The 13,564-nt window shown below is 47.3% G+C and overlaps 1 protein-coding gene across 1 annotated transcript in view; it reads left to right on the top strand.

Annotated features, from left to right (window-relative positions):
* Window positions 1-13,564, top strand: part of LOC111150918 (tenascin N) — a 51,829-nt gene that overhangs the window by 9,244 nt on the left and 29,021 nt on the right. Inside the window, exons 6-8 of the mRNA XM_022508606.1 lie at window positions 8,087-8,350; window positions 11,814-12,077; window positions 12,752-13,015. Of these exons, the coding sequence (XP_022364314.1) occupies window positions 8,087-8,350; window positions 11,814-12,077; window positions 12,752-13,015 (792 nt within the window). The remainder of the gene's footprint in view (window positions 1-8,086; window positions 8,351-11,813; window positions 12,078-12,751; window positions 13,016-13,564) is intronic.

The following is a 13,564-nucleotide window of genomic DNA, read 5'->3' as shown; positions in this document are numbered from 1 at the left end:
GAGCAGTGGACGGGTGAAGACTTCGAGTGGGCTGGAAAATGGCAAGGGCTTCCTTGCTTCCGGTGGCTTTCTTGTTAGCTGTGAATTCACTGAGAATGTCCTATGCATCAGGCATTATGCGAATGAAGGACTTCTCATAATGGATCCCATTTAGTTCTTACGGTAACTGCGTGGTAGGTCCTACTATTATTTCTAAGTCACATATTAAAAAACAACACCTGGGAAGTTAAACTCAGGATCGCCTAGCCAAGGAATGACAGAGCTGGGATTTGAACGTAGGATATCCACTTCAGTGATCACAAAACTAAAGTGCCTCCTACTTTTACTTTTTCACCCATTGTTTCTGGCTAATTCTCCTACTCTTTACCTCCTAACTAGAAAAATGTCTTCGATTCCTCGTTGATTTAGGACAATGAGGAACCCCTGTATCTTGGCCTCAGTGGTTGTGATCATTTGGGCTGTTGTTCTCCTTACTCCTCCTTTTTCCAATGGAAAACATTCCTGCTCTTGGACTTTTCTTGGAGTTTCTTTTCTTTTCTTTTTGGAGAAGACTCCACACCCAGCATGAAGCCCAACACAGGGGTTGAACTCACAACCCTGAGATCAAGACCTGAGCTGAGATCAAGAGTCGGATGCTTAACCAACTGAACCACCCAGGTGTCCCTGTTGCTGGGGTTTCTTAACACAGAAGGCTCATGCCTGCATTATAGGTTCGTTCCTGTTCCACCAGCCTAGGAAACCCTCCACAGTTACCTCTAGCTCTCCATTAATTCAGCCGGGAATTCAATAATTCAAGCTATCAGTTAATTCAACAAAAACAAACTAATGGGCACAGATTAATGCTGGGCACTAGAGACATGCTCCCTCTAGATTCTTCCGAAGATGAAAAGTCCTGGTCCTTGCCTTTCAGGGGCTCATAGCAATAAGATCACTCATCCTTCCAGGCTCAGCTCCAACATTAGCCTCTCCACTGAAGCCATGTGGGACCACATTAAATAGCAACCGTTTTTGCCTCTGAGTTTTTAGAGCATTTAATCACACATGGCCTTGAATTGCTAGTTAACCTTTCAAGTATGTTATCCCAACTAGAATGTGAGCACTCAAGGAGTGTTTTTATTGTCAATTACATTCTCGAAGCATGATAGGATATTTTATTGGATAGCCAATAAATTTGTGTCATGTGTCCAATGAACATTAAAAAAAAAGACACAATCATTTCTGAGGTCAGGAAACACTTTCAAACCTGGCTAGACTGTTCATTCCTTTAACAGGGGAAAAAAAAAAGAGAATCTCTCTTTTCTCCAAATATTTTGCATTGCCTGAGATGGAAAAAGACACTGTAATCTAAGAACAGCATAACCATGTGCAGGAAAGAAATGACACAGTTCAGTTATTTTCCATTGAACAAGTCACTCAGGGGAACTAATCCACAAAAGGGAAGAGATCAATTGAAAATCCTCACCCTGCTAAGGCCCTCAGAGGGCACGGAAGCATCTTCTGGAAAGGCAAGGCTTCCGAAGCAGGTCAGCTTCAGAGCAGTAAGCATCAGCCAGCCCAGCGTCTTCAGGGGGAATGACCTTGAACTTCACTGCTGAACACTCCCAGCCATCCCACCTCCAACGACAGGAAGGGCAGGCCACTAACTAAGAGGTGATGCTACCCCTTTGTCCTCAGTTTCTCCATCTGTAAAAAGAGAGTTTGGACTAAATGAGCTTAAAGTCCTTCTTTTTTTTTTTTTTTTTAAATTATTGTTAGTGTTTTCATAACTTCCATGACTCATGCTTTTCCGTGGTGAGTCCGGAGCAAAGGACTGCTTGCTTTGTTAGAATCCCACCAGCTCCCATGCACAGCGGAACATACTCGCATACTCACGTGTTAACAATTTTTCGTAGAACGTTTCCTTTGACGGTGCCGTGAAATAGCAATTTTGCCTCTCTCTGGATCTTTTCCACTTTTTACCACCTTCTAGACACACTGCTGCATTTGAAGTGGCCCAGCCCCTAAAACTTTCCTTCTTCAGCTCCTTCATGTTGCAAGATGAACCTGTCAACATCCAGAGTTCCTGCCTCATACACAGTTGCCCACGTGCTCCCAATGGCTGAAAATACAACCATGATCTTCATCAACTGAGTACCTGCTGTATTCTAGGTACTCAGGGCTCCATACACATTATCTTTGGTCTTTACAATAGCATTCCACGCGTTATTATTCCCATTTTACATGGGAGAAAGTGGAAGCCCACAAAGTTTAGGAGAGTCAGGGTGAACCAGTGAATGGCATTTGAATGTGTTTGTTTGAGGTCAAATCTCAAGCTTTCCAGAAGCAAAGCTAGAGGAGAGCAGGAAGAGAGGTTGATCTCTGAACACTTCTCTACAAATAAGGCTTTCGGGATAATTTTATTACCACAGTGAAAGCAATGGGGTAGGGGGCTGAGAAAGCAAGGTGATGGGATGTATGGCTACTGTAGTCCAAAGGAAGGCCTCACTTTCCAGAAACTCACTTTCAAAATAGGGGCATAAAGCCCTATCCCCTGTCTTTGCCCCCAAGCCCATATCCCTGTAGATTTTAGATCCTGGCTGTGCCATTTTCCACTATGCCAACTGGGTGATTCAGAAGTAGCCACTGGGAATGGAGAAAGCTATTCTGAAGGCCTGTGGCCATGGGCTAGAGCAGGGACATGCGAGGCTGGTGTTCCAGCACAGACTGAGGACAGCCGTGCCCTCCCCAGCCTAGTGGCAGATCTCATTAAAAAGGGGAATAGACTTTCCTGATGTGCCTAGAGCTCTCCATTAGCCTCCTCTGTCCACTCAGTTTTGTCAATTAGATCTTCTGAAGAGGGGATGCCCTTTATTCTAACACATGCTGTGTAAAGGTCTACCTCCCAAGTCTTGTCTTACGTCTTTCTGACCTTCCGTGGCCCTCACAAAGGTCTCATCAGGGCAGCCTAGTGTCCAGCAGGTGGGAAGGAAGTTGAAACCTGGGAAGGAGAGCCTGTCTCCTCATCGAGGTTCCCGCAGTGACTCATCTGTGATTCAGCCGTCTGTCTGCAGCTACTGGGAGGCTTTGTTCCATGGAAAAACTGTTTCTGATCCCCACATCCCTTCTTGGCAGACGGGGAGGATTTGGCCCGCTCAGCTGGCTTCTTCCAGCCGTGTGGCCCACCATCGGGGTCCCATCACTGAGGCTGTCCTCTGGCTTCTGCATCTCGGTATATGGTTCCCATCCTTAGGGAATAGCTCCATGAGGACACTCCTTTTGGCTCAGGGTGTTGCTGTTAAGAGATTGAAAGAAAGGACAGAGTCCTGAGTTCCAGGCTGGCCAGGACTCTAACTGGCTTTATGACCTTGAAGAAGTCACATGGATGTCCTCTCTGGGCTGGGTCTCTGGAACCCTGGCATGGGAGGATTCTTATTCTTATCCTTCTTATTCTCCATCGCCAAGATGCCTTTCCTGGCCCTCCATTCCTCGAGTGCTCTGGGACTATTGAGGGAACAGGGTGTATCAGGGCTGGTTATGCTCACTTGGGCACAGTGGCTCTCGAGAGGGCTGCACACACACAGGTACCTGACCCCGCAGGGCGGAGGTCTGTGCTGTGTGTCCCGCAGCTATGGTGCTGAGCACTGATCTGGGCCAGGGAGGGCTAGTGGGGGGCACTGCTGGGACCATGGGGTGTACAGCTACAGGTCCCTTTGGAGACGATGAGGACCAGGGACTTTAAGAGGCAGGACTGTAGGGTGTTCCTGTCCTCATTGTCCCCGTCCTCACTTCCCATTCTAAATGTCCCCGTTCCCAAGTCAGCGCTGGTTTCCCAGATTGACATGTTACCTTGGGAGGCTCTCTTCATTCCCTCCCTGTCCTGTGCGGACTCACACTTTGCATAGAAAGGGGAACAGGGTGGGAAAGGAGTTCTCTCTCATGCACCCTATCCCCTGAGTATCCTCTGAGAGTTTGCTTGAGCCTCCAGAGGCCTGCGACGTGGCCCTGTTGTTTGCTCCTGATGGCACCGCCTGCTTAGCCCAGTGGGTCTCCCCAAAGCCAGAGTATAAGACTGTTTCCCTGTTCCAGCTGTCACTATGAGCTTCGGTCCCCTGCTGTGGCTGGATTCAGATTGCAGGAACCTTTCAGATCACACTTGATTTTATTTATGGATTGTTCTTATTTCTGTAAGAAAAGGCTGGTGGTAGTGCTGCATGGGACGTAGAAAGTGGAGATGCCTTCCACTTCCACAGTCTTCCACAGAGAGGAATGGTTCACATATTGGCACTTTAGGCGTCCAGTTGCAAATTCTTGGTCCCATTCTCCCCACCTTCTTCTTCAACCCCCCCGCCCTGAGCTCTCCATCTCTGTAAAGGGTCACCCCCTTCTGCAAATCGCTCAGGCCTCAAAATAACATGGAATGATGGAAGGATGGATTTGTGTCCCACATCAGCAACGTCAGCAGATTCTGACAAGTGTACGTTTGAAATCTCTGCAATCCAACCTTTCTCATGACTTTCATCCCTGACACATTGGTCCACATTCTTGCTTTCTCCCGCTGTGGGGGTGGCCTCCCAGGTGACTTCTACTGTCAACCCACTAGACCCCTACTCTCTCTGGCAGCCAGAGGGATCCTTGGATAATGCAGGTCAGATCATGCCATTCTTTAGTGCAAACCCCCCAGAAGTTTCTTATCTCATTCAATGCAAAAGCCACAGTCTTTGAAGGCCGTCCACAGTCCACTCACCCCTAACCTCCCAGGCCTGCCCTGCAGCCACTCAGCCCCATCACTGACTCTGTCCAGATGTTCTGACCTCTTGCTGTTCCCTTAATGTGTGGAGCAGGGCCTTTGCACCTGCTGCTCCTTCTGCCTAGAATGAGGTTCCTAGACTGTACATGGCCCACTGCCTCACTTCATCTCAGTCTCTGTTCAGATGTTCCCTTCCCAGCAAGCCAGCTCTTTCCTGACCTCCTTATCTAAACTCACAGATACCTTTTGTTCAACATTTCTATTCCTATATCTTGCCTTATTGGGCTTCCTAATACCATCACCACTTGTTTATCATCCATCTCCTTCAGGAAAATGTAAATTCCATAGGAGGGAGTCTTTATTCTGTTCATTGCTTATACAGTCGACCCTTAAACAACATGGATTGGAATGGCCGGGTCCCCACTTGTGTGCAGATTGTTTTCAATAAATATATGGGAAGTTTTTTTGAGATTTGTGACAATTGGGAAAAACCCACAGACAAACCAAGTAGCCTAGAGATCTTGAGAAAACTAAGAAAAAGGAGGTATTGTTGTAAGAATACAGTCTACGGCACATCTAACATACAAGATATGTGTCACTTGAATATTGTCGGTGAGGCTTCTGGTCAATGGTCAGCTATGAGTCACATTTTTAGTGAGTCAGAAGTTACAGATGGCTTTTGGACTGAGCAGAAGAATTGAGGGGCTTAATTCCTGCATTGTTCAGGAGTCAGCTCTATTGGTATCCTAGGGCTGCTGTAGCAAAGGACCAAAAAGTGGGTGGTTTAAAACAATAGAAATTTATTGCCTCCCAGTTGTGGAAGCTGGAGGTCTGAATTCGAGGTGTCTGCAGGGCCATGTTCTCTGACAGTTTTAGGGGAAAATCATTCCTCTCCTCTTCTAGCTTCTGCTATTTGTTGGCAGTCCTTGGCCTTCCTTGCCCTATAGATGCAGCGTTCCTGCCACATGGCTGGCTTCTCCCCATGCGTCCTCATATTGTCTTCCCTGTGTGTGCATCTGGCTCTGTGTCCGAACTCCCCCTTCTGTCAGGACACCTGGCATATTGGATTAGACTTACTCTAATGACCTCATTTTATTATTATTATCTTTTAAGATTTTATTTATTTATTTGACAGAGATGACAAGTAGGCAGAGAAGCAGGCAGAGAGAGAGGAGGAAGCAGGCTCCCTGCTGAGCAGAGAGCCCGATGTGGGGCTCGATCCCAGGACCCTGGGATCATGACCTGAGCCAAAGGCAGAGGCTTTAACCCACTGAGCCACCCAGGCACCACCCCTCTTTTTAAAAATAGGTTTCTTTTTTTCTTTCTTTTTTTTTTTTTTTGGACAGACAGAGATCACAAGTATAGAGGCAGGCAGAGAGAAGTGGGGAAGCAGGCTCCCCGCTGAGCAGACAACCTGATGCAGGGCTCGATCCCAGGACCCTAAGATCATGACCTGAGCTGAAGGCCAGAGGCTTAACCCACTGAGCCACCCAGGTGCCCTTAATGACCTTATTTTAAACTGCTCATCTCTAGAAAGACCTTATTTCCAAATAAGGTCACATTCTGAGATACTGAGGGTTAGCATTTTGACAGATTTTTTTTTTTTGCAGGGTAGGGTGGGGAACACACTTTAATTTATAACTGATTTAAACTGAATTCCCAGCTCCAACTAGGCATTCGAGGAATGTGTGTAGTATGTGTAAGTGACTTCATTTACTAGCCGAGTGACCTTGGGCAAGTCATCTAACCTCTCTGAGCTGGGTAGACAGTTAGTGCCTAAAACTGATCGCTATTATTAATTTTCCAAACTAGTACATGGGGCATCTGATAATGCCTTGAGTTATTACCATGAGGTTTGATAAAGTGATGTGTGGAAAGCACCTTGCATTTAGTATATGCTCAGTCAGTGACAGCTGATTTATTAAACAAGATATGCACTGCCTCGAGCGATGGAACTTGCACACAAGTAAGACACCGCCATTGTGCTCGAGGAAGGTAATTCTAGTCGACGTGAAAAAAGTTGTAACTTCTCTGCTGGAGAATCCTGAGCCAGGAGAACTAGAGTGGGATGGGAGGAAGCAAAACTGCTTGAATTTCTGGGAGTAAGAAGCTGTTTTGTGTGTCTTTACTCAAACGGATACAGCTCTACATGTGGGCAGGGTTCTTGGGGTACGCCTCACCTTTGTTCTGTAAGGGAGTTTTATCTGTGACCTTGATGGCTGCTTCTCTCAGCTGACTTACTTATTAGGTTTGTAAAGGATAAGCCAGAAAGGAAAATCAGCATGTTAAGTGAAAGACTAAATTATGAATGAAGTCGGTGAGGTAAACTATAACAAGAATAAATACTGGGTTCGGGAAATGTATTTTATATGCAGAAGGAGGAAGAGGAGGCTGAACATGAGGGTTCTCAACCTTTGATGTGCATCAGAATCACCTGCTGAGTTTTGCATATTTGTTTCTTTTTTGGCAGAGATGCCAGTGCATAGCTGAGACCTTCTGAAATGAACTCTCTGGAGTTGGTACTTAGTAGGTGCCCAGTGTGGACAAAGGTCGAGAACCCCTGGGTTAGCAGGGGCACGTGTGAAAAAGCGTAGGGATTTGCCAAGGCTGTGGGCTGAAGATAGGTTGTTGAGGAGTGTGGTGTTCAGGACACAGAGGACATGCTGTTCTGAGTTGGTCCTTCTAGAACATCAATTTTGCATAGCCAGGGAATTCTGCTTGTTGTGTTCACTGGTGACTCCTGAGTGCCCTTATGTTCCCTGGCGTGGAATGGATACTCAGTGAATTGTTGAACGATTGGACTGAGGTTTGGGGCTTTTTCCCTGATTAGGGAAAGAAAGAGGCCAGTCTAGATAGGTCAGGTCTAGAAACTGTAATTTGGAAGTTTGATATGATATGATACGGTATGGTATGGCATGATATGGTATAACACTGTAAAAACTAGTAACTTGCAAATGCATACATTGGAGTGGTGGAAGTGTTTTGATCAGAGGAGAATTAGGAGGGAGAGTGGTAACTATTCTTGAATACCTGCTGGAGGGTCTCCCAGAAGAGCATGAGGTGTATTCCGTGTACCTCTGGAAGGAGTTCCACTTCAGGTGGCTACGTTTGTGGGAACTGACATGTAACGTGCTCAGTGGTCTCAAAACGGAAGGGACTGTTGGTCCCTCAGGGAGCCCTTTCTCAGCGGAGGGTTCAAGCCGAGGCCAGTTGTCCAGCTATCACAGAGGACAGAGAGACGCTCTTATGGTGTGTGGACTATAGAACTAGGTCACCCGGATGAACTAGAGCTTGAAGCCACCATGACCTTGACCAACTACATGTCTTTCTCTAATTTTTCTTTCTCATATTTTCATGAAGAAATTGATAGCCCAGCCAATGTGGTCACTGATCGGGTGACAGAAGACACAGTGGTGGTCTCCTGGGTCCCCGTCCAGGCTGTCATAGATAAGTACGTGGTACGCTACACCTCTGCCGATGGGGACACGAAGGACACGGCCATCCCGAGGGAGCAGAGCAGCACCATTCTGGCAGGCCTGAAGCCAGGAGAGGCGTACAAAGTCTACGTGTGGGCTGAGAGAGGCAACCAGGAGAGCAAGAAGGCCGACACCAATGCCCTCACAGGTAACAGAGGGATGGGAGCCTAAAGAGGTTTCCTCATGGTGGGGAGAAGGCTGATTCGTGACTCAGGAGGCCATGTCTTTTGCTTACAGGGATGGGGAAGGGGGTTGCAAAAGCATTTTAAAATTTCACAATTATGATTTTTCCCATTTCATCCTCGAACAAAAGAAATCAGCCTTTTTATTTTACATAGAAGGTCATGCTTATTTGGGTTAGAATTCCATGTGCAACTCTCTCAGTGCAGAGTAACACTTCCTAATTTTCATTTTTTGGACGTTAAAACTCTGAACATTTGGCTGACAGTGAATTTGAATGCTTATCTCCGTTTGCAGAGGCCATACAGGCATTTGTTTATCATCTGGAACTCTCTGTCAGACCATGGAAATGGTTTGCATCCTGAGTCAACAGTCACCAAATGTACCGATTCTGCCTTGAAGCTTCCAGAAACCAGAAGGGTCCATCCCCAGACCTCACCTAGCTGTCCTGCTCAGCTTGGGCTTGTAGATGTCTTGAGGCAGCAGTGGGGTACATGTCCCAGACGTTGTTTCTGCTTAAAGCCTCCTTTGCTCCTGTCCCTGAATTCAGAGCACTCTCATCCTGGAGGCCGCTTGAGGTTCTGGACATTTGACAGGAAATCATAGAAAAGGAGTCACTTATCGATTAGGCTCTGTTCTGGACAATCAGTTAGTATAGAGACACTCAGAGAAGCCGATAATTAGTTAGGAATGTGGTTTCAGAAGCTTGACTGTCCACATTTTAATCCCAGCTCTGCCGTTTACTAGCTGAGTGGCTTTGGGCAAGTCCCTTCACCTCTGTTTCTCAGATTCTTGTCTATAAAAGAGGGCATGTGGGTTTTTACCTCATAAGGTTATTGGGAGGGTTCCATGAGTTAATTCAAGGAAGTGCCTGACACATAGCCCCACGCTACATGAGTGACAGTAGTGATTATTTCTTACGAGTCGTCTCCGTCAGCTCCGGCTGTTCTAACAGAATACCACAGACCAAGGGCTTCAGCCAAAGCAATTTAGTTCCCACAATTCTGGAGGCTAGAAAGCCCCATAATCAGGGTGCTGGCTGATTCGGTTCCTGGTGAGAGCCCTCTTGTTGGCTTTTAGGTGGCTATCTTCTTCCTACACTGTTGCATGGTGGAAAGAAGCTCAGGTCTCTTCCTATCAAGGCATTGATGCCATCATGGGGAGACTTACCCTCATGACCTCATCAAACCTAATTATCTCCCCAAGGTCTCACCTCCAAACACTAGCAAATTGGGAGTTAGGGCTTCAACATAGGAGTTGGGGGGGCACACAAACATTCAGTGCATAGCAAATGTTAATCAGCATTCAGCCCTCAAAGCATTTCGTGGCGTGGAGCCTCCTGGGCTGGGGTGGGCCTTATCTTCTCCAGGGGAAGGAGAAGCTGCCCGTAAGGATGGTGAGACCTAGGTTGGTTTAAAGGCAGGGTCAGCCCTTTCTGTGAGTGGCCAGAGAGGCCATATTCTCAGCTCTGCCATCGAGATGTGAAAACAGCCATAGATAATATGTAAATGAACCTGTAAGACTGTGTTCAATAAAACTTCATAAGAGAAGGCTGTGGGTCAGATTCGGCCCATGGGTTGTAGATGGCTACCTCCTGGTTGCTGTTACACGAGGTTTTCCCTTTGGTAGGATTTTGAGTGTTGTGAAAAGGAAGTGCGGGGGTCAGTCTTCATAAGATAGTAGAAGTTTGAATAGTGAAGAAGCTTCCCCTCTCTCGTGGGGGTGGTGTCAGCTAGCACCCCAGATTATGGGGAGCCCCTGGGATGGGGCATTGCTGGCACTGTCAGGCACAGAGCCAAGCTCTTGGGGTGCAGATACGAAAGACCTAGTTCACGCTCATGGCATTCACAACTGTCCGGGTAGAGAAGACAAGCAGAAAAGATAAAGGGCCATGAGTTATGTCTTTCTAGAGCCCACAAACATCCCTGGAGCTATGGGAACCAGGAAAAAGGGTACTTAGGACAGACTGGGATGGGAGAGGGGTCATGGCAGGCTGGAGGAGGCAGAGACACCTGAGCAGAGTCTGGGTAGATGGGTGGGCGTGAGCAGTGGGAGCAGCATATGTAAAGGCTTAGAGTATAAGAATAGGACAGGGTTTGTTTTTTTTCTCTTCTCTTAATATGGAATTATCTTAATAATCATTAAGTGGTGTTGATGGTGGCCGGGTCCATGAGGGTGGAGTAGTGAAGGATGAGAAGCCAGAGCGAAACTCCTCCCTGTCCCCTGTCCCTAGCACTTTCCGAACTCTCTGCTTCCTGAGGTGAGCTGCCTCCCTTGGGTGTGCCTCCCCTCACCCCCGCGACCTGGCTGTGCACATCCAGCGATAGTGCATAGGCTGGAAATGTGGTTGCTGTCACGGAGAGCTCAGCCATTTGAGGAGGTGGCTCTTTTGAATATTATTTTTTTTTATTTTTTAAAAAGATTGTATTTATTTATTGGACAGAGTCAGCGAGAGAGAGAATACAAGCAGGGGGAGTAGCAGAGGGAGAAACAGGCTCCTGGGTGAGCAGGGAGCCCCACCTGAGCTGAAGGCAGATACTTAACCACTCAAAGGAGCCACCCAGGTGCCCCCGAGGCGGTGGTTTTTGAAACAGGACTATAAAGGCATGCTAATCACCCACTTCTGCTTGGATTTCCACCTCCAGGGGTTCACATTTTAAGGAGAAAGGGGTATTTCAGGCCTCAAATGGCACCTGCAATAACAAAGAGCCTATATTTAAGCATTTACCATGTGAATATCTCACTCATGATTTGCCATAAGCTGTGAAGTACACACTGCTCTTTCCTCCTTCCTGGAGGTGCGGGGACCCAGAGGTAAGGTTTATAGTCTGCCCAAGTTAGCAACTAGGAAACACTGGAGCCCGGATTCCAACCCAGTTTAACTGCATAGAAGCCCAGACAGATTCTGCAAGTAGGATTATTTTTATCCTCCCAGACCTCAAATCCCATCAATTTAAGTCTTCTGGTTCTCTGGCCTCAGACATAATGTTTTATGTGGAAAGAACTGACAGCTCCTACTTCCAGGATATTTTTCTTCCCAAAGAAAATACTAGAGCTGACGCAGAGATTTACTGAAATATAATTGCTTTCAGGTAGAAGGAGTCAGGAACTGAAAGAGTGTATTATAAAAATCCAGGGTAAAGGTAAATTTCTAATTTGTATATGAAGACCATTTTTTTTTTAATCCAAAGGCTACTTATGGGTAGAGTTTATAGAGCTGAGACCATTTTGGCTTTGTCTGAAAATGCCACATTTCATTAAGTGCTATTGGAATTTCAGACCACTTGCTTAATTAAACCCTTAAGTTATCCCAATCACTGGCATAGAACAGACTCTGAAATGTGTCGAGATCATCATTTTGTCTGTGTATGTGCTGGCCTTATAGGAACTAGAGAGTTGGTAAATGCTACATTCTTTCATCTCTCTTCAAGAAATTGACAGCCCCACAAATCTGGCCACCGACCGAGTGACAGAGGACACAGCCACCGTCTCCTGGGACCCAGTGCGAGCCATCATCGACGAGTATATGGTGCGCTACACCTCGGCTGATGGCGACACCCGGGAGGTGTCCGTGGGGAAGGAGCAGAGCAGCACCGTCCTGACGGGCCTGAGGCCGGGTGTGGAGTACACGGTCCAGGTGTGGGCCCAGAAGGGGGACCGGGAGAGCAAGAAGGCCGACACCAAGGTCCCAACAGGTAACTAGAGAAAGGTGGTCAATCGCAGTTGAATTTTGAGCCTGTGGATGTGAGTGTGCGTGGTACCAAAGATGTGCTTTGAGATGAGGGACTTTGCAAAGAGAGTCCTAAAGATCAAAAAGGACAGTGAGCTCTCGTGGTGATCTCAGTGCGCCGAGAGCTGGTAGCCATCATTCGGCCTGGTAGTGATGATCTGCTCACGAAGCCACTGAACCCACTAGAAGGGAGAGGCGAAGTTGCATGGTGGCCCTGTGCTCAGCAGACTCAACGGAGATGTTACAGGCCTTGACCACTGCAGGGCATGTGATAATGTTTTTAGAGTGACTGGCTCTGAAATAGCCCTTGAGAAAACGATACGTTGGCTTCCCTGAACATCAGGGCAGACGTTTAATCATGGTTTTGATGCGCCATCATGTTGCTAAGAAGATGTCATTCCTTCCACATTTGGGGGAGTGGAAAGCCAAGAAAATATGTGAAGTTTGCAATGCATAGTCTTCTGAAATTGGGAGCCAGGGGTTACTTTCTCCCTTGACTCCCAGCCGACTCCGGATGGGGATACTGTTCCCTTGTGGGAAGAGAGTCCTAGAAGATGAAAATGACAGTGATGGGCTGTGGGTATCTCTTCCATGGCTTCCAAGCTTAGGCTTTTCCAAATACTTTTTTTTATATTTAAGAAATTGACAGCCCCCAAAACCTGGTGACCGACCGAGTGACAGAGGACACAGCCACCATCTCCTGGGACCCAGTGCGAGCCGTCATTGACAAGTATATGGTGCGCTACACCTCGGCCGATGGCGACACCCGGGAGGTGTCCGTGGGGAAGGAGCAGAGCAGCACCGTCCTGACGGGCCTGAGGCCGGGTGTGGAGTATATGGTCCAGGTGTGGGCCCAGAAGGGGGACCGGGAGAGCAAAAAGGCTGACACCAAGGCCCCCACAGGTAAGGGAGCTCACATCATCACTGTGTCACTGCTGAACTCATCATCTGTGTCAGTTGGTTTTCCTTCTGTGACTTTGGCAGAACGTGAGGTTCTGGTGTCTTTGCAGAGTCCACATGTACCCCTTACTTCGATTTCATGGCTTCTCTTAGAATGCGGAGCTCATGGGGTGCCTGGGTGGCTCAATGGGTTAAACCTCTGCCTTCAGCTCAGGTCATGATCTCAGGGTCCTGGGTTTGAGCCCGGCATTGGGTGCTCTGCTCAGCAGGGAGCCTGGTTCCCCCCTCTCTCTGCTTGCCTCTCTGCCTACTTGTGATCTCTCTCTCTCTGTTAAATAAATAAATAAAATCTTAAAAAAAAAGAATTTATAGCTCATCTTGTCTTCAAACTTTGGTCTTTAAAGACTGATATGATTACTCAGAGTTCTTTGTTCTCTGCTTGTGCATCTTCTGTGCTCTGAACACAGTGAATGCTTCCCTGATAAGGAATAAATACAGTGGAAAGCCCAAGTGCCCGCGCTGTGGAGGGAGCCTGACTGTGAGCCTGAACAT

Source organism: Enhydra lutris, unplaced genomic scaffold, assembly GCF_002288905.1.
Source record: "Enhydra lutris kenyoni isolate GAN:26980312 unplaced genomic scaffold, ASM228890v2 scaffoldscaffold24, whole genome shotgun sequence".
NCBI classification, from domain to species: Eukaryota; Metazoa; Chordata; class Mammalia; order Carnivora; family Mustelidae; genus Enhydra; species Enhydra lutris.
This window is presented reverse-complemented; position numbering and strand designations above follow the sequence as displayed.